General features: G+C 56.7%; 10 protein-coding genes across 10 annotated transcripts; 3 read left to right on the top strand and 7 right to left on the bottom strand.

Moving 5' to 3' along the window:
• Positions 1-53: 53 nt before the first annotated feature.
• Positions 54-2,466, bottom strand: CORC01_02250 (uncharacterized protein; the record flags this gene model as incomplete). Its single annotated transcript, XM_022613901.1, has 4 exons — positions 54-1,902; positions 1,978-2,079; positions 2,148-2,263; positions 2,326-2,466. The coding sequence occupies 4 exons, from the start codon at positions 2,464-2,466 to the stop codon at positions 54-56; spliced, it is 2,208 nt and encodes a 735-aa protein (XP_022479695.1).
• A 1,380-nt stretch (positions 2,467-3,846) lies between these two features.
• Positions 3,847-5,136, bottom strand: CORC01_02249 (uncharacterized protein; the record flags this gene model as incomplete). The annotated part of the gene is made up of 3 exons (XM_022613900.1): positions 3,847-4,789; positions 4,855-4,982; positions 5,041-5,136. 3 exons carry the CDS (start codon positions 5,134-5,136, stop codon positions 3,847-3,849), a joined length of 1,167 nt encoding a protein of 388 aa, XP_022479694.1.
• An 847-nt stretch (positions 5,137-5,983) lies between these two features.
• Positions 5,984-8,710, bottom strand: CORC01_02248 (beta-galactosidase; the record flags this gene model as incomplete). The annotated part of the gene is made up of 1 exon (XM_022613899.1): positions 5,984-8,710. One exon carries the CDS (start codon positions 8,708-8,710, stop codon positions 5,984-5,986), a length of 2,727 nt encoding a protein of 908 aa, XP_022479693.1.
• A 1,670-nt stretch (positions 8,711-10,380) lies between these two features.
• On the top strand, positions 10,381-11,576 carry CORC01_02247 (uncharacterized protein; the record flags this gene model as incomplete). Its single annotated transcript, XM_022613898.1, has 3 exons — positions 10,381-11,034; positions 11,127-11,237; positions 11,313-11,576. The coding sequence occupies 3 exons, from the start codon at positions 10,381-10,383 to the stop codon at positions 11,574-11,576; spliced, it is 1,029 nt and encodes a 342-aa protein (XP_022479692.1).
• An 867-nt stretch (positions 11,577-12,443) lies between these two features.
• Positions 12,444-13,082, top strand: CORC01_02246 (acetyltransferase; the record flags this gene model as incomplete). The annotated part of the gene is made up of 1 exon (XM_022613897.1): positions 12,444-13,082. One exon carries the CDS (start codon positions 12,444-12,446, stop codon positions 13,080-13,082), a length of 639 nt encoding a protein of 212 aa, XP_022479691.1.
• Positions 13,083-13,149: 67 nt separating this feature from the next.
• CORC01_02245 (uncharacterized protein) lies at positions 13,150-14,116 on the bottom strand (the record flags this gene model as incomplete). Its single annotated transcript, XM_022613896.1, has 4 exons — positions 13,150-13,290; positions 13,354-13,698; positions 13,767-13,832; positions 13,958-14,116. The coding sequence occupies 4 exons, from the start codon at positions 14,114-14,116 to the stop codon at positions 13,150-13,152; spliced, it is 711 nt and encodes a 236-aa protein (XP_022479690.1).
• A 658-nt stretch (positions 14,117-14,774) lies between these two features.
• Positions 14,775-16,652, bottom strand: CORC01_02244 (LCCL domain-containing protein; the record flags this gene model as incomplete). Its single annotated transcript, XM_022613895.1, has 1 exon — positions 14,775-16,652. The coding sequence occupies one exon, from the start codon at positions 16,650-16,652 to the stop codon at positions 14,775-14,777; it is 1,878 nt and encodes a 625-aa protein (XP_022479689.1).
• Positions 16,653-18,253: 1,601 nt separating this feature from the next.
• CORC01_02243 (uncharacterized protein) lies at positions 18,254-20,159 on the bottom strand (the record flags this gene model as incomplete). Its single annotated transcript, XM_022613894.1, has 5 exons — positions 18,254-19,484; positions 19,552-19,586; positions 19,650-19,764; positions 19,829-20,015; positions 20,072-20,159. The coding sequence occupies 5 exons, from the start codon at positions 20,157-20,159 to the stop codon at positions 18,254-18,256; spliced, it is 1,656 nt and encodes a 551-aa protein (XP_022479688.1).
• A 1,044-nt stretch (positions 20,160-21,203) lies between these two features.
• On the top strand, positions 21,204-22,918 carry CORC01_02242 (uncharacterized protein; the record flags this gene model as incomplete). The annotated part of the gene is made up of 3 exons (XM_022613893.1): positions 21,204-21,457; positions 21,514-22,173; positions 22,234-22,918. 3 exons carry the CDS (start codon positions 21,204-21,206, stop codon positions 22,916-22,918), a joined length of 1,599 nt encoding a protein of 532 aa, XP_022479687.1.
• Positions 22,919-23,034: 116 nt separating this feature from the next.
• CORC01_02241 (uncharacterized protein) lies at positions 23,035-23,382 on the bottom strand (the record flags this gene model as incomplete). The annotated part of the gene is made up of 1 exon (XM_022613892.1): positions 23,035-23,382. The coding sequence occupies one exon, from the start codon at positions 23,380-23,382 to the stop codon at positions 23,035-23,037; it is 348 nt and encodes a 115-aa protein (XP_022479686.1).
• Positions 23,383-24,417: the final 1,035 nt, after the last annotated feature.

Raw genomic sequence — 24,417 nt, 5'->3', positions numbered from 1 at the left:
CTCGTATTGTCCCGGAGAGAACCCAATTCCTGATATTTTCATATCCCTCATAATCATGCCGTCGTCTTCGTAGCATCATCAGCCGTCTCCAGCTGACCCGTCGCAGCCGCGACTTGAGCCATTTCGTTACCAACCGCCTCCCCTCCCTGGGAGTCTCGGTCCTCAACCTTTCCACCACCACCAGCTACTTGTGTTTCAGACTTCTGCTCACTCTCGGCCTTTGCAACCTCCTTCCCATCAGCAGCAGGCGCCTGAGACGGCGTCGACTTTCGAAAGATGTTGACGCTCGGCAGAGACCAGCTCTTTTTCTTACCCCCATCGGCGACCGGCTCGGTGGTCTGCGTCTCGAGTTGGCCACTGGCAACCGCCGCTTGAGCAGTCTCGTTGCCAACAATCTCTTGGTCTTTCTTCTTGGCGTCGGCGGTACTCGGGCGAGGCTTCGCCGCATCGCCTTCCGCCTTTGCAACGTCCCCGGCATCGCTCGTCTTCTCCGCCTCGGGTTTCTCCCTGTCAGTCGGCGGTTGCGAAGGCGTGGACTTTCTAAAAATGTTGACGCTCGGCAGCGACGCCTGGCCTAGGGACGAGACGGAGGCGGGAACCTTGGGCATATTGGGTATAGCTGGCATGCCCGGTATACCTGGCATGCTGGGCATGTTGGGCATCTTACCTGGCAGCCAGCCCTTGACGCCCGTTCCCGTTGACTGCGCGATCCGGAAGAGATGCTGCATGTACGTCCGCTTCTCCTCGGTAGTCATGTTCTCCGGGTTCATATCCCCGACCAAACCACCCTCGCCGTCCGCGGGGAGCGGCACGAGCGAGGCGGCGGCGGCAATGTCAATGGGCGACTCATCGGGCATCTCTTCGTCAGCAGCCGACTTGGAAGCTTCCTTTTCGTTCAGCCTCTCCTCGGCCTTGTCGTCCGACTTTTCTTCCGGCACCTCGGTGTTGGAGATGACCTTTTCCAGCGTCTCCTCGACCTCGTGGTCCTCCGCGACCTCCTCAGGCGGCGTCTCGCGGAACTTTGCGTCGTCGACGACAGGCTCCTCGCTCTTGAACCACTCAATCACCAAGTCGGCCGCCTGCTCCGTCATATGCTCGTATCCCTTGTGCTTCTCGGGCTGGAACATAGCCATGTGCGCCGCCACCTCGTCGTCGACCTCTGGCAGAACCTGGCGCGAGAAGAGGGACGAAGCAGGATGGCTCTCCTCGGGCACGGCGCAAAACGTCCGCTCGGGGACAAAGTACCCGCCCTGCCAGTATCCGTTCTCCCCCAGCGACGCGTAAAAGTCGTGGATGCCGACGCCCTTGAGCGCGCCCATCCGTTCGAGCCGGCGGTTGAGTTCCTTTTGCTTCATGAGCGCGCCGACAAAGGTGAAGTGGTCCGAGAGCCAGGCGAACGACTGGCCGACGTTGCCGCGGTTGATGTACGCCAGCCCCTGGCCGAGTGCATCGACGCTCTGCTGGTAGCCCTCCTTGACGGAGTTCTTGTTGAGGCCCTTGAGGCTCTTCAGGATGGCCTCGCGGTTGACGTAGGCGGCGACGCCGCCGGCTGCGATGGCGCCTACGGTGCCTGTCCTCACGGCGACGAGCTGCCACGTCTTCCAGCCCGGGTTGCGGGTGGTGGTGGATGCTACGGCCGAGGTTGCGGCCCGGCGGGTGCCCAAGCGGGCGAGGGTGGAGGGTGCGGCGGCCGAGAGGGCTGTCATGACGTTGAAGACGCTGCTGACCTTTTGGTAGTTTGAGAAGCCGCCGTATACGAACATGGAGCGGGCTAGACCGTTGTAGGGGGTGTCGAAGGTGAGGATGCCTTGGATCAGGGGGAAGATGGGGTCCTCTTCTGTCGGGTTGGACTGCGCCCGCTCGTTGATGGCGAGGAAGAGCGAATCTGCGGCGACGAATCCTCTGAGATCATGTCAGCCGTCGGTTAGAAGCCGTCGATTAGAGTGCAGACTGTAAGTGTTGTCGAGCAAAACATACCCCATGGAATGAGCAACGAGAACGACTCCGACCTCTCTGTCGTTTGGAGGCCAGGGCTTCTCCACGTTGGTCTTTCTCACATCCAGGACCCGTTCTTTGAGCCTGGAGAGTGTCAGCAAGTTTGGTTTGCGATACGATGACAGTGTGTGCAAGCGAGGAAGTAGACTGACCATGAGAGAAACGCATCGGTGGCCTGCGCCAATTCGCCTTTGGTCTCATACTGAGGGTACACGATGGACTCGACGTGGTGGTCGGGGAGTTGCTTGGTGACTGAACGCTTTAGGTCCTGAGGGAGTATCAGTATGGGTGGAAGACGGAAGTGATGGGGGATGACAGGTGTGGCCTCACATCTGGAAAATCGTGAAAGGTGCTTTCATTCCCCTTGTACTTCTTGTTAGCTGCTTGCTGTGCCGGTGCATCGATGGCTTGCTGTTGTTGACTACTCACTTTGAAGCCATGGATGAAACACAGAAGCAGTGTCCGAGGCATGATGATCACCAGGTGTGGTGGCAGAGATTAAAAGGAGGATTAGATGCTACTGGGTAGTGTGGCTAGGTGAAATCTGATAGGAAAAAGGAGTGACTATCTTGGGTATTTCATAGGTGAAGGGTATCATGAAAGTCGCGTCGAGGAAGAGAAGAAGAACCCAGACAAGAAGGATGGCCGGTGCTCGTGGAGTAATATCCCGCATCTTCCCTCCTCTCCCCCCCTCCTTCTGCATCTCTGTCTCTTACACACACACGCACACACATACATACATACACCAACCAGACTGTCGACGCAGAGCAGTGACGATTGACTGAGCGGTTCGTGCATGTGCACCGCCTTGCCTTCCCAGACGTTCCAGGTTTTTCCCAGCCACACCTTCTCACACTGAGTTGCGTGGGCGCGTGGCGAGTGCCTCCTCAGGGCGAGCCAATGGCACGGAGCGCCGGTTTGGCCAAGACGTCACCGACGACGTCATCTCCATGTTGGGGTTTTGGGGGGGGGGGGGCAGACGCACGGCACCTCTCACTTTTGGCGTCTGGGCCTCTCATCTCACACCTCACTCGCACTCCCTCCCTCAGCCACTCACTCACTCACTCACTCACATTGGCTCGTATACATGTACACACCAACTACGATGCGATAGCCCTATTCACCTGGGAGTACCGTACACGCTGGTATTTAGTGAGCTCAAGTAACAATAGATCTACTTCAATTATCTGTTGATCCGTTCCGAAACTCTAATTCTTACCAATCCAAACCCTTGTACTAAACTCGCAGCCTAACCTGCCCTATCTACAAACCCTAATTAAGCTAGAAACTCTATTGTCACTTAAGCTGAACGTATACCAGCGTGGACGGTACTCCCAGGTGAACAGGGGATGCGCAATGTCAGGTAGGGCATCACTCCATTGACTCGCAGACTTCACTCCTTCAGCTCAGCTCAGCTCAACCCTGGCTGGTCATCTCTCACCCACCACATCCACACCAACTCAAGCATCCCGGTCCATGTCAACATATCATCTGCCAAATCACATGCCTGCGATACCTACTCACCTTCCATCTTCTGCAAAGTGCGGCACGTCACATCAAGCTCCGATGCATGCGCGGTGAACTACAGAAGGTGGGATTGGGTGGCCCTCCTCCACGTGCGATCCAAGATCTTGAGCTCACGATCGATGTGCGACCCGGGACCCGGCCTGTCATCTGGAATCTGGAAGGATTTCTAAGGTGTCCTCGCTTGATCTCTTTTTTCTTTTGATGAGTTCCAGAAATCTGGTTCCGATATGACCGCGACCCTGGTGGTCTCTGCTCTTACAGTTTTCTCTCCGCCCTTATGCCCCAATTCAAACAACCCTCCCCCCATTCCATCTCATCATTCCTTCACTCTGACAGGCTCTTCTTCAAATTGCCAAGTGACAATGTCGGATGAAAGTTCCGAATCTGCGTCTCGTTCGCCGCCGAGCCATAATCCCACACCGTATAAAAGTTTTTCAAAAACGTCGACCCAATCAACACGAACCAAGACTGCGTGCCCTCCTCAAACGGAGGCCAGCACGCGTCGTCCCTGTACGCGAAACCCGGGATGGCGAGCTGGTCGCCCGTGATCTCGACCGTCTGCGGGTACCGGTAGTCGCCAAAGGAAAACTTGACGGACCACGACGAGTTGAATTCGCTGCAGAGCGGGATGTGGTCGCCCTTGAGGATGGCCGTGTAGTTCATCCCGATGGACTCGTACACGGCCAGGTTCAGCTTCGTCGGCAGCGTGATTTTGCTCGCGCCCGTGTCGAAGACGACGCGCGCCTGGTCGAAGTCGGTCTCCGTCTCCGTGACGCTGCCGTTGCCCGTGGACCGCGTGCCGTTGATGGTGAGGATCGAGGACCGCCACACGTCGTAGCCGTCTTCGGCCTGCCAGATGGGGACCGTGACGAGCTCGCCGTCGACATAGTCGGCCTCGCGGGAGCCGCCGATGGTGAGCACGCCGTTGCCGGGGACGCCGCCCGTGTTATTGACCTCGGTGCCGTAGTAGATGCCAAACTTGGCCGCGTCGAGGCGGTTCTCGCCCATGAGGGTCTCGACGACGGTATTGGCGCCGCCGTCGATGATGGAGCTGAAGCCCAGGCCCAGGAAGCCGTCGGCCGCCAAGGAGGACCAGCTGCTCTCGTTGGCGGCGATGAAGGACTGTTCCCACGAAGAGTTGCCGACGGTCCATTTCTCGGCGACGGTGAGGCCGGCGACGTCGCCTCCGAGGTACGGGATGACGGCGCTTCCGCCGGTGTAGTGGCCGCTGGTTGAGGCGTCGATGCTGTAGCCCGTCCGGTGATAGCTGGATTCTACAGGTCAGTCGTCTGCGGTATCGAGGTGTACGGGCAGAAGTGAGGAAACACGCACCCGCTCGCGTTGTTGCACTTCCCCTTGGCGAGACATTCGCTGTCGGTCGCCCAGGACGACGAGCTTCCCGTGTCGAAGAGGAGACGGAACGTCTTGGCCGGGGTTCCGATGCCGAGCTCGACGACTTTCTGTTATGCCTGTGTCAGTGATTGTTCTCGTTGCCGCAGAGTTCTGCAGCAAACTCACGTAGCCATCGTCGACGATGATGGGCAAATCGATTACAGCCGCAGTCGCAACGGACGCGACCGCCGCCGCCGAGAAGAAACGAGTGATGGCCGACATGGTTTAACGGATCTCGTAGTTGTGCCGATCCAAACGATTGACAGATCGTACACTACAGCGAGAAGGGGACGCGGCGGACGCCATCTTCAAAGAGAGAGCTTAAGTATTTACCTAACACCATGGTCCCGCATTATGACGATCATTTCGAACCTCGTAAAAGGCGGATGCTACAGGGAGGCTTGGTGGAGAAGGTCAATCTCGACAATGCATGCCAACCCGCTTGGCTTGGAGAAGGGGGGGCTTGCTACTATTTTCGTCTCGGTTCGTGTTTCTCTCCGTACGCCGTCCGCAATGAACTTGATTCCCCGGTGCTGGAGGGGCAACGAGGCTCACATGGTCGTAAGTACGGAGTAAATGACCTTGTGTGCTGGTAGGAGTACGAGGAGATCGGCAACTCGCGCCGAATAACCAGACACACGCTTGACTTTTGCTGGTTTTCAGGCTCTGATTTTTCAAATCCCGAGGACAGTCAACATCTTGATATTGGTTGGGGGCTGTGTTGATGGACTCGTGACTCGCGACTCGTGGTTAAAAGTTCATCCCCTGTACCCACGGCGTGATTGCAGTCCAATATGTACCATGGCAGACCCCGTCATGCATCCTTACAGTGTAGTACCCTTTCAAAATCCATTTGTATGACTCTCCGAGGGTCCAGAGTCCAGAGAAGAATGGCGATCTGTTGTGAATGCGAGCCAAACCGCCAAGCAAACTCTCCAACACGTCAATATGTTATGCTCACATGCATCAATGAAAAGCCTGATAACACAGCTTTGAGACTATCCTTGCCTTGAGACACTCTTGACTCAGTCTCAGATGAGAGGACTATATACATCAGAGTCGGACACCTTCACTGTGCCTTCACGACAACCTCGACGCCCTCGAGACCCTCGCCAGAAGCCGTCACGGTGATATCGCCCGCAACGCCCTCCTCGGACCTCACAATCGCCAACACAAGACCGCTAAACGCCTTGCGCACCAACGACGGGAACGCAACCAAGTCCGCCGGGTCACCGTTGTCCGTCGCCACAATCCGCCCCGGTCCGCTCACGGAAAACGTAACGGCATCGTCCGCGAACCGCACCACGTCGCCCCGCGCATCCAGCACCTCGACCGTCACAAACGACAAATCCACGCCGTCGGCCGCGATCGTCGCGCGGTCCGCCCACGCTCGCAACTTCGCCGGCGCCCCCACGGTCCGCACCGTCGTCTCGGCCCACGCCGCGCCGTCTTTATACGTCGCGACCCGGAGCGCGCCCGGCTCGTACCGGACTGCGTCCCACCGGAACCGGTATGTCAGCGCCGCGCGCGTCTGCCGCCCCTGCGACACCCCGTTGACGAACAGCTCGGCCTCGTCCGCCGAGGAGAAGACGTGGACGGGCGTCACCTCGCCGACGCGGTCCGCGGGCCAGTTCCAGTGCGGCAGCACGTGGGCAAACTTGACGTCGGGTCGCCAGCGCGCCTGGTACAGGAAGAAGCGGTCCTTTTTGAAGCCCGCGAGATCAATGATGCCAGAGTACGAGCTGCGCGCCGTGTAGTACGGCGTCGGCTCGCCGAGGTAGTCCCAGCCCGTCCAGACAAACTCCCCCGCGACAAAGGGGTGTGTGTCCTGCGCCGCAAAGACCTTGTCCGGCGACGCGCCAAAGTTGGCCGAGTAGAGCTCGTACGCGCTGACCTGCTGCGCGGCGGCGTTGCCGCCCGAGGTGTCGTTGACGGGGGCGCCCGAGTCGCCCGTCACGGGGAAGAGGTAGGTCCCGCGCGTGCTCAGCGTCGACGCCGTCTCGGTGCTGAGAATCATCTTGTCGGGAAAGGCCTCGTGGAAGTCGGCGTAGAGCGGGTGCGTCTTGACGCCGGGGAGGAACGAGTAGTTTGGTGTGTCGCGGATGCCCTCGCCCTGGTAGTTTAGGCTGAGGACGTCCAGGGCCGTGGGGAAGGACATGTTGGGCTTGGCAAAGTTCATGGACGCCGTCGAGGGCCGCGTGGGGTCCTCCTCGGCCACGATGCCGTGCAGCGCGCGCGCGGGGACGGTGCCCGGGTCGCCAATCTGCTGCTCCGAGACCTCGTTACCGAAGCTCCACAGGACGACGGAGGCGTGGTTCCGATCGCGGCGCATCATGGCCCGCAGGTCCGGCTCGTGCCAGTCTGCAAAGATGAGGTGGAAGTCGTTGGACGTCTTGTTGCGGTACCACGAGTCAAACACCTCGTCCATGACGAGAAACCCGCGGCTGTCCGTCAGCTCGAGGAGTTCCGGGGCGGGCGGGTTGTGGGACATGCGGATCGCGTTGCAGCCGAGCTCCTCGAGGACCTCGAGCTGGCGCTCCGCGGCGCGGGTGTTGAAGGCTGCGCCGATGGCGCCGAGGTCGTGGTGGTTGTTGACGCCCTGCAGGCGGACGTGTTCGCCGTTGACGAGGAGGCCGCGGTTCGCGTCGTAGGTAACGGAGCGGATGCCGAAGCGGGTCTCGTAGGTGTCGACGACGGCGCCGGCGAGAGTGACGATCGTCACGGCGACGTAGCGGTTTGGTTTCTGGGTCGGCGGCGGGCCCCAGAGTTGCGGAGATGTGACCGTGGTTGAGCCGTTGACGTGCGCTTTGCCTCTGGCCGTGATGGAGGCTGATGAGCGGGGGAACGCGGCCACTTTGGCTCCCGGTTTGCCCATAGCGGAGTCGAGATGGTGGATGGCAGTCGAGATCTCGACTTCCTGGTCGGACTCGCCCTTGTTCTCGACCTCGACCACTAGGTCCAAGGTGGCGGACTCGGAAGAGACGTCCTTTGAGACGATGTAAGTCCCCCATTGCGCGACATGGACCGGGTTGACCTTGGTCAGCCAGACGTTGCGGTAGATGCCACCTCCGGGGTACCAGCGTGCCGAGTCGGGGGGGTTGTCCAGTCGGATAGCAAGGACGTTGTCTTCTCCCGTCTTGAGGTGCGGCGTGAGATCGAGGCGAAACGAGTTATACGGGTAAGGCCAGCCACCGACCAAGTAGCCATTCAGCCACACCATGGCGTAGGACATGGCGCCATCCACATCGAGGAAGATGGACTTGCCCTCATCTTCGGGGGTAACCGTCAACGAGCGACGGTACCACCCCACGCCATGCACAGGCAAGCGGCCCATCCCTCCGCCGATGATGGGGTTCTCCTCGGTATAAAAGGGGCCCGCGATAGCCCAGTCGTGGGGCAGGCTGACACTCTCCCACGCGCCATCGTCAAATCCCTCGGACGCGTAGGAAACATTGCGGGAGGGCTCGCTGCCGGGGCGCTCGTGGTGCTGCGCGGGGTCGTTGATGAAGTCGTTTGCCGAGGGCAGGATCCAGGGCTTCAGCACAAAGGTGCCTGTGAGGTTCTCGAGGTCCGGGCGGTGGTCGTAGATGAGGCCGTCCGGGTTGAACTCTGAGCGCCAGAAGCGCCATCCCTTGTTGATGCTGACGTGCTCGCGGCCGCCGGTGGTCGGCTTCGACGTGTTCTGTCGGGGGTGGAGGGTGAGTGCTTGCGCGGGTGTCAGGATGAGCAGCAGCAGGCTCAAGAGTGACAGCCCAAAGGCTCGCGTCGTCAGGGACCGCCGTGAAGTCGTCATCATCTTGACGGCTGGTTCTGAAGTGACTGTGACACTGCGATACCACCATCCACGCGCCCCGGGGCCGAGTCTTATATGGCGGGTCGTGATATTCATGTCGGTATCCCGTCGGGCCATGGAAAATCTACCGTGACGTAGCTCCGACCAACGGTCGGAAACGGACAGCTAGATCGGGTAGATCTCCACGAAGAGGCCGCGAACCCCTGGCACCGAACCATCGTACCCTCGGCTTTGCTGGATTGCTGTTGATGGATCATTAGGGGTTCATGAGGGGTCCAATCTCGGGTGAAAAGACTCCAGGCCCTCCGCACCCCGCGTTTCTCCACACGGCAGTACGACGATACAGGGATCCGGGGCGCTCAGCGATGGCGACTCCACGATGTATTTAGCCTGAATCTCTGGTCTGGTGTGGTCATTGGGCCGCCTGTGTTCGCTATGAGGGGCTCATTTCTTGGAGTTGGCAGATCCCTAGACAAAAGTCAGTTGAGAAGCTTATACCAGGTAATTGCCACTACGGATAGCACTCATACGATGTTGGACATCGAACCAGTCGTCGGTATTAATCCCCACCATCTGGCCACGACGGGGCCGTGGCATTACTGCTTGACGGCGTACCCGGTGAGAAATTCCGCGTCATGAGATGGGACACTGATGCATGTTCCCACCACGTTGGTTCGCCAGTGCAGCGGACTAGCCCGTCTGGGAATGCTGCTAACCTAGTCATGAGTTAAGGCCACTCACTTCCCGTCCACAGCTTTAACTCCCTGTCCAGCAGTAGCTTGCGGCCAATAGGACTCTAGACAGCAGGCTCTAGAGTCGTTACAACTCTATAAAGTCATCGAGGTGGCAGAATCTACATATCGATTTCGTGGCGACACAGATCATATTCGGGCAGATACGAGATGCCAGAAGCAGGAGATAATGCAAGTAATCAGGGCACGTAGACCTAGCCCAAAATCTCACTCGCATCAAGCCTGCAGTGCGCAACCTCAACGAAGACGGGGGTCTTATCAGGCTGCTTTCCCATCTCGACTGTGGCGGACATGATGAACTTTGTCCTATGATCAATTGCCTCACTTCCGTCATTCTCCATGTTTGACTCAGAACGGCTCGACATTTTGCACCGGCATGAAAACCGTGAGCATGATCGGTCACGGTTTTTGCCGGGCGAAGGGCTCCTAGGTTACATTGAGGCATGGGAGGATAGTATGTCATCATCTTCCGACTCGGAACCCGATTGCAACCCGTGTTAATTGGGCGCTCATGTCGCAGCTTCTTCCGGCACAGCTCGCGTCAAGACTGGGTTCCTGAGCGACTCTCAGGTGGCGGAATGGCTCCAGCAAAAGGGCAGGTTTTTACCGCCAGACTGGCAGCGCCATCGGACGGCGCGAGTCCGCCTGCTACTATGCGAACGTATAGAATATTGGCGTCTACGCTTTGCCATGAGCCGCGAATCCTTCTTTTTGGTGGAACAGGCTCTCGGGCTACCTCCTGTGTCTCTGACGATATTGGAGGGGGGCGCTGGGAAGCATCACTTTCATCGGAAATTCAAGCATCATCAGGGCAATCGGTCATTGGAGTCAATAGGTAGGTGCACAGAGTAAAGATGTCTACTAACCTACCCACGAACAATGAGAAAACCTGAACTAATCAAGTCCGCTGCAGTTCTCACGATGAAGCAACCTCAAATGTTTCAACTCGGGAACCTGGGAATGGCAATGTCTCACCACATTGAAACCCGTACAACTCTAGCCTTCATACACGGCTGGGACATCTTTGTGCACGAGTCCCACGTGACTGGCGAACGGGTCATGCCTCACAAGACAGCCATCTACGAAACACTCAAGTTGTCCGGCAGGCTGCTGGGCCACCCCTTGCTGCTTCCCGCCATCTTCCTGCGAGTACACCTGAAAAAGGCCGAGATCACGAGGAAGCAACTGAGCGCCGCAACGGAAGAAATTGAAAAGACCCTCGGGGTCACCAAGACAGCCCGGCTGGCGATGAGAACCGTCCAAGATGTGCAGGTCAACTCGAAGATGAACCGCATGATCACAGACGAGAAGACCAGGATCCACACGACGGCGCTGCTCAGCACCACGGTGACGGATGTTATCAATATGAAAGGGACACTGGAGTGGGATATGGAATACGTCAAGTTTCTTCGCAATGTCAACGAGACCATTAAGCCAGATCATGACGATATGGAGGTGTCATCGGAGGTGGACTTGGAGCTGAACGGCTTTATCGACCTTCTCGAGGTCGATGCACAGTCTATTTCGTCGTATGCTACCATGATGCAGTCTAGGCTGGATATCCAGCTCAATGTGGTAAGGAATCTTGAAGAAGATTTATCAAGAAGCAAACATTTCGATCGCGCTAAAGCTAACCGGAATACCAGCTCTACAATCTCATCGCCTAGGCCGGAAATAATCTCAACATGAAAATCGCAAAGACTGCGGGTCTGGACAGCACAGCCATGAAGACAATGGCTGTGGTGACCATGGTCTTTCTTCCCCCGACATTCGTTGCCGTAAGTTCCCCTACATCGCTCATATACAAATGCATGTACACTTGATGAAACAGGGCTTACCAAAAGCTTTTGCAGACAATATTCAGCATGTCAATGTTCAACTGGCAAGCTTCGTCCTCATCAAACACAGCCGACGGCAGTGGCGGCGGTTCAGAGCCCACCGTTGTGCCGCAGTTCTGGATCTACTGGGCCGTGAGCTTACCTTTGACGGTGGCCATCGTGATTGGCTGGCGAGTGTGGTGGCATTTCCAGAAATCGTACTACGAGACCAAGTTTTTGAGTACAGAGAAGGAAGACAAAGACGCACGATCTGCAAAGGAGTCGAGGAGACGAGTATGACGACTGACTACTAATGATATCTTGAAGACGGTTGCAATCCCTTTGAGTATTTTATCCATAATCGTAACCCTTGTTTCTTCTTCGAACATATAACCATGCTTAACCTTTTTTTGTTCGAGGTCTTAACACAAGCGGCTGGCGCGCATAGCGTGCTTTCAAATACGGCAGACACGCTCGTTACGCCGTGCTAAAATTGGTGGGGACTTCTCATCGTCATCGGCAGGACCATAAGTTGATTTCAAAGTTATAAAGATTTCGATCAATTGTGAACAGCAGATTCTTTCCCAGAATCTCGTCGAAATCGGTGGGTTTCTGACTCTCGGATTTGGTTACCCCGTGCCATCACGGCACGGTTCAAGAATTGTCGGATTGGAAGCCCAATTCGACCTCGAGTTAGCGCTAGCGCAGGGGCCATCTGAGGGTCTCTATATCAGCGTTCAACTGACGGTCCAACCTCCGGTTGGAACCTCTCTTTTCCACTTCACGCAGAGATCAATATACAGTTAATTGACCCTTCGTCACCACGGTTCGACTCGAGCAATCACACCTGTGATACGTAAACCAACAAGGATGCTTAACTGATGCGGCTTTTCCCGGGCTATGACGCCGGTTGTCGGATCGAGAACCGAGTTGAGTCATACAAAAGTCCTTATCAGTACATGGCAGGATATAAAATGCACGGATATCTCCTCGAGGGTGACGGTTTGTTTTTGTGACTTATTCTCTACATTCACACAGTCAAGCCTGTGCCGCAACTTGACTCTTCAGAAGCTCTTCGGATTGAATTAGGCACAGAACCCAAAGGCGAAACCTCTCACAACCTCCCCCGGACTACGCCAACAACGTCTCATCGCGCACAACGTAGCCATGGCCTCCATCAGCGCCGAACTGCGAAATCAAAGGTGGACGAGGGACTCCTACCTCATCTCGACCGACGCATCCCTCATCCCGGTCCCCCAACTCAACGCCGCCTTCGCCTCGGACGCCGTCTACTGGGCCAAGGCCATGCCCGAAGCCATCATGAGAGAAATGCTGCAGAGCTCCCTCTGCTTCGGCTTGTACGACACCACGTGCGCCAACCCTCAACAAGAACTCGGTGGCGCAGCTCAAGTAGACGACGACGACAATAACAAGAACAGCAACAACAACAACGACGACGACACCGCGGAGCCGGAGGAGCACCAACGCCCCCAACATCGATTAATTGGTTTCGCCCGTCTCATCACCGACTTCGTCACCTTTGCCTACGCCACAGACGTCTGGGTCGACCCCGCGCTGCAGGGCAACGGCCTGGGCAGGTGGCTATTGGGCTGCGTGCAAGAGATGATCGAGGCGATGCCGTGCCTGAGGAAGAGCCTGCTGTTCACCGACAGCTGGGAAAAGTCTGTGCCGTTTTACGAAAAGGTGATGAAGATGAGCGTGGTGGGAGGGCAGCCGGGGGTCAGCCAGGCGATTATGCAGATGAGGGGAAAGTGGTCACCGCATTTTACGGGAAAGTCGGGTTGAAAGTCTACTATCAAAGACATTGGGGGTTGGTTCTTTGTGTGTTGGGTATGGAAAAGAGGAGGCTACGCTAGACGAGATCCCGGCGCAAGAATACTGTTCTTCGAATGACGGGGTTGCCGTCTTGGTCCTTTTCCGGGAATCCGTAAAAGTTGTTTTCGGTGTGGATCAGTTTATATCCTCGTCTCTCATACCATGCCTGCGTCGGCGTCTACGTGTGAAGAAAAGACACGAAATTAGTCCCGAAGATCTCGTGTAGGAACAAGTCACTTACCGGCGGAAGCTTGCCCTGCGCCACAACAATAGACTCCTTTCTCAACTGATCCTCCTTGGACACCGTGTCGAGCATGAGCGTCTTTGCGCACAGCGGCTCGCTCGTGGCCATGCTCTCGATCAGGTCCATGGCAGCCCTGGCGATGCCCGAGCTCTGTAGCGCAAAAGACACGTAGAGGGTCTTGATCCAGTAGACGTGATCTTTGGGGATGGGCAAATTGAGGCACGCGGCGGCCGGGCTGTCGACGTCGAGCGAGATGTGGCCGACAGGATGGAAGAGCGCTTCCGTCGGGGTTCGCGGGGTGGCGCGGATGGAGTCTGCTGTGTCTGTGATGGGGTCTTTCTCCTGGTGGCGATTGTAAGTCGTGATGCACGATGGGGGAGGGAGGGCATAGGTGGTAGATGAGAACGAACTTTTGGGTACTCGGAGACGAGCTTCGCGAGCCTTGCTTCCCGGTCTGGGTCGTCTGGTGAGAGCACCTGAGGGCAATTAGGAGATGCACTTTGTAGAGTTATACGGGTTTCGAGAAGAATGGCAGGAAGGACACAGTTGAGGATTGTCCATGGGGTCGCAACATAGCTCATTTTTGGCAATGGACACTTACAAGCCAGTAGATGCACTTAAAGCCGGATCGCTGGTAATCTTGCCATTGTGGTACCTGCTCCGAGGCCCAGCCGCATTTTATCCTCTGATCTACCAACCGTGTGAAGTGGTCCGGGGAGTTTGGGTCCCAGGGGATCAGCTCGACTTTGGCTCTTGACATAGTGCTGACACTACCTCTTTCGCGCCTATTTCGGTTGGAGAGGCTTCAACTGACTAAAATGCACTGACTGAGAGGCAAAAAACCGTGGTACGGTGTACTGTCAAATTGAATGAGAGGGCTGACGTCGGGCTTTAAGAGTGTCAACGTTGGAGGATTGTCGTGACGGTGAGTCATCAATCTGATTCCTCTTAGTTTCTCAAAATGTCCCTCTTGGATACTTCTGTTCGGTTGGAACCGGTCGGCGGGTCTGGACAGGACCTAGTCGGCCGGCCTCAAGAATCAAGTGGCCGCGTTTTCTCGGCTTCGGTCACTTGGAAACTGACAGGGAAGGATACTCGAGCCGAAGAGTTGCATTAGCGTTTGTGGGGCTCTCAATGACACAATCATTCAGGATCACGCATCGAGCGGATGCCAGCAGCTCAACAGTAAGCCGGCAACTCAACCTCCCGACTCCGAAGACGGGCTTCAGAGGTATTTACCAACGCGCCCGAGTCTTAAACACTGGCTCAAACTCGTTAGTTCAGAAAAAAGTAGTGTGATTGTATGGTTTATTATCTTGTAAATCAAAGTCGCTACGCAAGAACCAGTTGCAACTTAACGCCCCTCATCCCCATGCCCCATTCTATAGCCGGTCATGCGTGTATATGCAATGCTGTGTCTACCGCGAGGGCATCGCCCACGACCCGTTGGAGAACCACGTCCCGGCCCCTGTATAGTCTAACGTCACACCATCCTTCATATATGCAAATCGAAAATACTCTGGAAGCGCCATCTTGGCCTTCCTCATCCACACAAACTCGTTGTCGTCGGGCCCATCGGCAAAGTAATACCGAAACCGTTCCACGTCGTTGACAAGCGCGCTGATACCGTCAAACTCGGCGGCGACGTTGGGCGGCATAAGCCAGCTGATGGTCACGCTGGGCTCAAACGAGCCCGTCGAGAAGATTGGGTTGGCAATCTGCGGGAGCAGCGAGTTGAACGGGCCGTCCTCGCGCAGCTCGTCGGGCGTCTGCAGAACCGAGTCGAAGCCCCAGCGCGCGATGCCGTTGACAAAGAGGCCCAGCAGCATCCCCTGGTAAAACAGCGACGTCCGCGTCTGCATGCTGGTGCCCGGGAGCAGGCAAAAGGCCATGATGTAGTGGTGCACGCGGAGGTCGACGCCCGGGATCGAGACGCCGATGACGACGCCGGCCAGGAAGAGCGCGTACAGCGCCAGGAACCGGGGCAGCCTGCCCTCGAGCCAGAAGAAGTAGACCTGCTTCGCCATGACAAAGGTCAGGACGATGAGGATAAGGGCCAGCGCCGGCTTGGCGCCGGGCTGGTGCTCAATGTCGTGAGCCGTGAGGCGCTGGATCGGCATCCAGCCAAACGTGTAGTTGGACAGGGCGCCGAACCAGAACCCGCCCAACCAGAGCGCCGTCTTTTCAAACTGCGCCCGCAGGTCCTGTAGAGTCCGCCTGACACAGACGCGGAAGAGCACGGCGGCGCAAAAGAGGGCCGGGAGCAGACGGCCGGCGAACTTGGAGATGCGGTCCGGCAGGACGGAGGCCGCGTGGTGCGAAGCCGTGGGCGGGTCGGAGCCGAAGCTGACGTGGGCAAAGATGCCGACAAAGGAGACGAAGAACTGCCATGCGGGGCTCGTCGTGAAGAGGGAGAAGACGGACGTGAAGAACATGGACGTCGGGAGGAGGACCTGGCGCGGATCCCGCTTGCCGCACTGGAGGGACGGGTCGGCGGTGAGGTTGTACGACAGCGGGAAGTACGAGTCAAAGGGGACCGTCTCGACGCCGTTCCTGGTCGAGCTGTTGAACCCTTGGTGCCGGCCGACGCGGTGGAGCCGGCCGCAGCCTCCGCTGAGGTCCGTCACGATGTCCGCGTGGATCGCCGAGGCGCAGATCATGGAGTCGCCGCGGTAGATGCCGTCGCCTACGACCAGCGGCCGGTACACAATCTCCCGGTCACCGACGGCGTGCGGGTTCAAGAGCTTGTGGGCCATGCAGTTGGCCGGGCACCGGAACGCAAAAGAAGAATTCGTAAAGGGGCGGCAGTCGGCGCCGTCCAGGCCGCACCCGTTCTTGAAGCGCCAGAGGGTGTCGCTGCAGTCCAGGTTGATGACGTCCCTGCCGGCGCCGTCCCTGATCCGCCTGGATGACGCGAGCGGAACGGAGAAGGCGACGGCCCACAGCGCCAGGAACACGGCGACGACGACGGCCTTCCGGCGCGACGTCGGCGCGACGAGGTCAAGTAGGCGCGGGGGTGCTTCCTGGACGGCGGGCAGGACGGGCCGGATGGTGTGTACGCGCGGCGGCTGGGGCCCGGCGAGGCAGTGCCGCTTCCGGGGGACGTGAGGGCCGAACTTTTGCTGCGAGAGGAGTGAGGGCGTGCTGGATGTGCTCTCCTCGAGCTCGTAGCCCTCTTCTCCATCGGCCAGGAACTGGGCCTCCTCGTCGGCGCTCCGCCGCGATGACGCGTCATAGTCGTCGTCCATGTCCTTGAACGGGCGGTCCCCGCGTCGGGGACCATCACCGGCGCCCATCTTGTTTCCTCCCTTGGGCTTAGCCCCTCGTCTTCCTTCACCTCCAAGGCTTACCTCTGAGGTTGAGTAATTACCGAGTTAATTTACAATTCAAGTAAGTCCATGTGCGTGAGTGACGTGAATGAGCGATTTGAGAGTCGACAAAGAGTTGCTGACAGATGACGAGAGAGGAAAAGTGAGGCTGTGAGTTCCTCTCGACTCTCCGGGGGGTAGGTAGATCCCGAAAGGAAGAAAAGAAAAAAAAAAAGAGTGACGGCCGGCGCTTAACGGAGGCGACGTGTTCGACTTCAGACTTTCCAAGACCGCAAAGAGAAAGGCTCCCGTCAGCGAAAAACGCCTCCCAGATCATAAAATGGACACCAAAAGCTTCAAAAGGAGCTCTTCCAGGGTGGAAATTAGTACGGTAATCGGAAGGATCGGAGGGGCGCGCTACGCTCAGGAGGGGGGAGAGAGAGGACTCGGCCGCGGCGGCCGTGTTTGCTGTCAGCAAAGAACACGCTCACCTCCTTCTCGCCCTCGCTCTTCCAGTCCTTTGCCTCGTCTGCGACACGAGCGTCAAAGCTTTCTATTATTCCCTGAGGCCCTGAGGGAGACGAGACTCCAAACTGAGACAAACAGTGGAGATGTCTCCAGGGATCTGCTGCGGCTAATCGGCGCCGTCGGGGCGCGCGCATCCTTCCGTTCCCCTGCCCGCCATGTTTTCCTCGGACCATTGAGATTCCTTCCTTTAATTAGCGAACAAACTTCTCAACTCCTAGACTCCCTCACTGGCTCACAGGTCTTTTGAGCAAGCTAGGTGACTCTTTGGCCTTCAAAGGATGGGAAGAGAGAGCTTCCAATCCTCTTCGGCTGGGTTTCCCAAAGCCAGTGACCTGAATCTGGCTTACTCAATCTGAAACTAAGAAGGGGCGCCTTGGCCAGGGTCTTACAGGGGACATTTTAGCTCAAGATGAGACTAATATAGGTACCGATACGAAGCGGTGAGCCGGGGGAGAAAATCAAATCAAACCATACCCAATAAAGGCAAATCTCGGCCTGAGAACCCAACAGTAGCTGTCCCCTTGGACTCTCAGAGTGACATTGATCGTGAATATGAACCTCGAGCCTCACTCCAGAGGCTGAAGCCTCAAACCGAAAGAACGGACGGCCCAAAGTACAGACGGGTTGTTGTTCCCGTGGCTTCCAGCGCGCATTGGACAAAGCCAGAACTCCAAATGACATCAATTGACTTTAGCCCTGCGTCAGAACCTTTACGAGCGGCAGTAGCAGCAGGCTGACGAAGGGTTGGCATGACGCACCACACAGTTATCCAACCAGTGAGACACTTTCACATGCTCACGGGTACCCCTCCCACATCTGTGGACAATATCTTCGCGACACCACCTCAGGTTTCGTCGCCTACAGCTCAGTTACCCATCAATGTTGCGTTACAACAATAATGCCACGAATTTACCTACCAGTCCGATCGCATTTGCAAGGCGGGGGAAGGGGCCTATTCTGTTTCCATGAACTGGAGCAAACCACATCTTGCACTTGATGCTACTCATATCCATCCATTTCTCAGATTCTCTCCTCGGCAACGACTATCGGAACTGCTCACATCAAATCTCACAAGTATACTCCATCGTCATGTCAACCCGCGGAATACCCCCAAATCCGGCAGGCACCGCATACGACACATTGTAATACCAATGGTCCCTCAACTGCTTCCCGTAAGACACCGGCAACTTGACTAACCCCGGCGCCGAAACGTTGACGCGCAGGCACGGCAGCTCCTCCAACCCCGTAATCGTCTTCCCGCCCAGCGTCCATGCCGGCGGGATCCCCGACAGCGCAAAGGTGAAGATGTCTGTCCCTTCCTGCGTGCTGTTCGGGTACGACACGCTGAGGGACCCCGCCCCCGCCACGGCCGAAATTGTCGACGCAGAAGGGTACAGCGAGAAGAATCCAATGTACGGGTACGGCTTGTGCGCGGGGTCCGACGCCCATTGCGCAATCAGCGGCACGAACTGGTCTCCGCGGTTCTTGGTCTCCGCGACAATCTGCCCGCCGATCATGAGCGGCGCGCTGACCCACGACGTGATCGTCCGCGTCACGTCCGTGTCTAGCGCCTTTCTCACCTTGCGCGTGAGGCTCCGCGTCCCCGCCCACGGTCCCTTGGCCTTGAGCGCCGCGGCGGTGCCGGCCGAGATGTGCCGGGCCACCGTGTCGGCTACCAAGGCAATGGCCGCGCCCTGCGACGCGTCGTAGAGCAGGTCGGCCTCGCCCTTGGGCGGCTGAGGCCCGTATTCGCGCCCGAAAACAGCCCACCAGTACAGGGACAGGATGGCCGAGTGCTCCGTCATGTCGCGGGTGTAGGCGCGGTCGTACGGGCCGACGACGTTGCCGAGGTAGGCGTTATAGTGATCCGCAACGTCGTCCCACAGCTTCTTCAGGATGAACTCTGCGTTCTTCGTCATGGTCGCGTGGCGCGGGCCGTAATCGATGTTGGCGGCCAGGGCCCAGACGTCTATGCCGTAGTAGTTTGGCGCGTTGTACTCGCCGAGGGTGTTTGAGCCGTTAGCCTTGAAGAGCTCGAGCAGCTTGGTCCCTTGGGAGTTGGCAAAGTTGATAAACGTTGCGTTGTTGCGGCGGGCGCCGATCCAGCCGACTGTCAGGGCGCGCATCAGACTCGGGTTGGAGTAGGCCACGATGAGGTTGTCGCCTTCTGGAAAGCTGCCGTTTCGCCGCATGGCGCCAACGGCTTGGATCTCAAGCGCATCTTCAATCTTCTTGACTAGGTCCGCGCCAAGGAGGTCGGAGTAGAGCTCGACGTCTTGTACCAGTTGAGTCCTGGCGTCCTGTAAGTATGTGAACGCACCCTTCCCAGCGCCATGATGTCTCTCTGTTACAAACTCACCCAACAAACTCTCTCCAGTTAGGGTCGTAGGTGGTCTATTTCTTCATCAGTCTCGACTGCGTATAAGAGCTTTGCTTTGGCACCCATATGATACTCACATAAATCTCGGGAGGGTACAGCTCAGAGTACGGTGTCGGATCTGGCTCATCGGGCGACAGCTTGAAAGTGCCATACCATGCCGACTCGTAGTCCGAAGTCATTTGGCTCGCCAGACTGCATCGCAGACGCAAATTAGGGCCCTGGAAACCTTGCCGAATGATTAATCCAACCAACTTACATGCTCTCAATCGCCGCCTTTGCATTCTCCACGTCGTCGCCCTCGTTACGATGGAGCAGACCCGCTGTGTACCAGGCCGTGAAGCGGACGGACCACGGACCATTGTCTTGGTACCAAATAAGCTTGTACGAGTCATCCCATCTGGCGTCCTGGACCTCCATGGAGAAGTCGAATAGACTTTGGGCATCTGGACATAATGTAAGCCATTACGAAGTATCAACTGGGATGTCTCTTGTTTCTTACTCGCTGAGAGCTTCGGCCTGCTGGTCGCGGCGGACCCCAGCGTTGCGCCGGAGGCCAGAAGCGAAGCCAATACCAATTTGAGATGCATCGTGCGTTTGGGGGATACTATGAGAGGCTACGCAAAGCCAGGAAACGCTTCTCTAACAGACATCTTCCCATCTCTCTGCCGTCTCTTGCCTGCTCCTATATACTTACCAAAAGAGTTCCCCATTTATGAGTGGAAATTGCAGCAATTCCACGGGGGAACCTTATTCCCCGTTCACACGCGAGCATCGCTAATGTCCTCAGGCGGGGGAAGATCAACATTCACCAAGAAACACCATCACCGACCCCTCACGCCAACCTCACTCAGCCCGCTCCTCAACCCAACAGCTCCAAGGCTTCCCTGTAGGTCCGCCAATCACAGAGACCAATTGCAGCTCTCAAGGCCCCGGTGCGAACCGGGCCGGAACCGGTGGACCATCACCGTACCCCGGGCGAGGTTACATACCCCAACTTTGGTCCTAGTGGGCGGGGTATGATAAACGGGTTTGCGGGGTGAACACCTCGCGTTGGGTCTCGGGAATGGCACCATGAGCCATGAGGCAGCCGGGGATAAACCCTCGAGATGATAGCGGAGTATATCAGGTGCTTGTTGGCTTAGCGACTCGATAGTCAAGGAACCCCAAGGGGGAGGCGGCACCAACCTCCGCATCTTCAGAGGTCATGTTACCAGCGGCGTATCTGGCGTTGTTCCTAATTCGGAAGTCTTTTGCCCGAGTATCTTGTCAAAGGCTGATAGGCGCAGCCAACCCGAACGAGGAACCCCGCCGGTATCTCCTGACCTCTCCCGCGGGAGCTCCTATCGGCACCTCAGACTGAGGTCGGCACAAATCTCAACCATATCTTTGGTACTTTGAACAGAGCCTTGCGTCACGCCGGCCCGGATGTTGGCCGGACAAGGTGACATTCAAAACTGCTATCGGCAGCCGAGTGAGATACGATCGGATCGGGTCTGGCCTGTTGTTATCTCGGAGCTTGTAGCATAATAACGAGCCCGTATCCCCCCCCTCTCCGTTCCCGGGAATCTTGCGAAGTGGATTGCTTTGGGCTAGACAGGCACCATCCGAGATTTCGTTCTTCGACCGCAGCAATGTCCCACAAAGCTACCGCAACGGCCGAGCCGGCGGGCGGCATCCCCGTTACTGTCGACGCCGCGATCGCGAATAAGAGAGGGGCATTCGCCTGGTTCTCGAATCCGGGGATCGTCAAGCTAAACTGTATTATCGCGCTGTCATTGGTGTCGAGCTACGCCACTGGATACGATGGCTCCATGATGAATGGCCTGCAGTCTCTGGACACATGGCAGAAATCATTCAACAACCCTGGAGCCTCGGAACTAGGACTGTGAGTATTTGGCAACATCTCAATGAGTCTTGTCCAACGCTAATTGGGGCCCTCAGGCTGAACGCGATCCAGAATGTGGGCCAGCTGGTCGCGCTCCCCTTCTGCGCCTGGTACTGCGACCGATTCGGACGCAAGCCCGCCCTCCTCGTCAGCGCCTCCATCCTTCTCATCGGCGTTGCGCTTCAAGGCGCGGCCCAGAATGTGGCCATGTTCATCGTCGCCCGCGGCGTCCTCGGCTTCGGTCTCGCGCTCAATATCACCGCCGCACCTCTGATCATCATGGAGCTGGCGTACCCGTCCCAGCGAGCGCCCCTGGTGTCCATCTACAACTCGCTCTGGGGTTTGGGAGCTCTGAGCGCCGCGTGGATCACCTTTGGCACGTTTCGGATCGGCAATACGTGGGCTTGGAGGATCCCTTCCATCTTGCAGGGCCTGTCGAGCATCCTGCAGCTCGGCTTATGCTTCTTCATCGAGGAGTCGCCCAGGTGGCTGGTGTCAAAGGAGAGGGACGCGGAGGCTGAGAGACTTTTGATAAAGTACCACGCCAACGGCGATGCGTCGGATCTCATTGTGCCTTTGGAAATGGAGGAGATTAGGACGGCGTTGAGGCTGGAGGCGGAAGTATCACGGACTACGTCCTACATGGCCTTCTTCCAAACGCCAGGCAATCGGCGTCGCTTCTTCATCATTCTGGCTGTCGGCTTCTTCTCGCAGTGGTAAGTGGAAAGCGCCGTTCCTGGCCGTGTTGTCATTGATCTGACTTTGTTTTTTGCTAGGAGCGGCAACGGACTGATTAGCTACTATCTGACCTTGATCCTGGACTCGATCGGGTACACCTCGGAATACACACAGACACTGATCAACGCACTCCTCACTGTATGGGGATTATTCTGGGGTCTCCTCGCCTCGGTCCTCGTCAATCGCTTCCGCCGCCGAACAATGTTCCTCGCCTCGACCATCGGCTCCCTGGTGTGCTACATCATCTGGACGGCCATCCAAGCAACCTACGAAAAGCAGACCGACCTCACCGGCGCGGGATCACCGGGTCTCGCAAAGGGAGTCCTGGCCATGATCTTCCTGTACAACATCACCTTCACCGTGGGGTGGGGCGCGCTCCAGGTCACCTACGTCGTGGAGATTCTGCCCTTCAACTTGCGTGCCAAGGGCTTGGTCCTGTACAACCTCTTCGTCGCCCTGGCATTGATCTTTAATCAGTACGCCAATCCCATTGGCGTGACCAACTCAAAGTGGAAGTATTACATCACGTACGACGTATGGCTGGCCTTTGAGGCGGTAGTGGTCTATTTCCTGTTTGTTGAAACAGGCAAGACGAGTCTGGAGGAGACTGCGCTTATTATTGATGGCATTGAGGACAGACTGACAGAGGAGGTGGCTCGCAAGACGGAGAAGCTTGCCATGGGGACACACGAACTTGCTATCGAAGGCAGTAACAAGGATTGAGTGTACTATCGGTTTTAGCGCAGAGTCCAATTCTCATTTTTATTTCTTCCGACTACAGAAAAGACTACCACCTCAAAGCTGGCCACGCAGGCTACTCTGAACTCTATATCGAGCTGTCATCTATACAATCCGGATGTACTGAGTTCCATCTTCGTCACGTTATAAGATAATCGCAGGAACCCTTCAAGTTGTCGACCCAATGGCATGCCGCGCATAACGAGGAAAAGAGTAGTGCTAGCAACATTCCAGCCGAAAAGGGGAAGAAGCAGTAGGCGTGTCCATAACATAGTCAACTTGAATAAGATTCTCATGAGATCAAGTAACCCATAGTTTTGGTCATAAGATGAAGACTGATGCCGAGACCCATGTTCCGAGGCTGGCTGAATCAAATCCGGAATGTTGACTAGGGTGGCCTCGCTATCCATTGTTCTTCTGGACTCCAGTGATGGCACTATTGCGGACATGGTCTTGTTGTTCTTGATAGAGTCGGTTGTTGATGTCAGCTTCAGTATTTGGGGTCGTCAAATACCGATATCATGATCGACCTGGGTCCATGCATTTGTACATACTATGCGCTCTGGAATCCGACAAGGTTCTCGCTCCAACTTCAAATCGTTTGATCTATCGCTCGATCAGAAAAATTCCGATAATGACTGTGACGCAGTGGTCGTTGTTGTTGCTGTTGTTGCCGCTGCTGTTGAAGAATTTGGACGGGTGCAAGTAAACTCGAGGCAGGCACCTTCATGTATCAATGCAAGGCTTCTGTCATGTAATCTATTACAGGTCGAGAGGCGAGAACATTATGATTTATCCTCAATGATGTCTAGCCAAGCCAATCAACTGCCCAAGACCCTTGGGTTTGGGAAGGAAGAGTACGCCGGGGGTGATGAGCAGCAGGCCCGATAGACCGCAGCAGGTGACGCACCACAGGCGCGTCGCTTGGGTAGAGGCAGCTCGTCAAGAGTGGCACAGCGTCGGGAAAACAGTCTCACATCTGACGTGGATGGTGCAGGTTGATCAAGATAAAGACACATTTGAGTGGGCTTCACGTGTGACCAAAACGATCACAAATGGCCGAGTGTAGTAATACAAAGCAAATCAGCTGGTGCGATGTTTCTCACAGGGGATGGGTTTGTCACGAGGTGCACGTTCTGGAAATTCAGCCGCTGAGTTGACCGAGACATTCTCACCCACAATGTTCATGGCCGACGCCTCACGACTTGTCTGCTGAGGCGATTTGGCGACTAAATATTCTTTCCCAATGATTCTTGAGACTTGCTACAGCACTCATGTCGATGTCGCGTATTGTTAGTACCGCTTCGAGACCTCGAGATTTCGAGAAGGGGATGGCTGGACATTAGAAACATGTTGCGAGGCCAATTTTGGGGTCTCGTGCTCTCACTCGGAGGGCTGTGCCGCCTGCATCATAGGGGTCCCGTTGCCTGATGGAAACTTGCCATTAGTGTTCGTCAGCCTGTGGCTCAAAATTGAGACCGTGC

The sequence above is a fragment of the Colletotrichum orchidophilum genome, assembly GCF_001831195.1.
Source record: "Colletotrichum orchidophilum strain IMI 309357 chromosome Unknown Scaffold_12.1, whole genome shotgun sequence".
Taxonomy (NCBI): Eukaryota; Fungi; Ascomycota; class Sordariomycetes; order Glomerellales; family Glomerellaceae; genus Colletotrichum; species Colletotrichum orchidophilum.
Note: the sequence above shows the minus strand (reverse complement) of the source record. Positions and strands in the feature narration are given on the sequence as shown.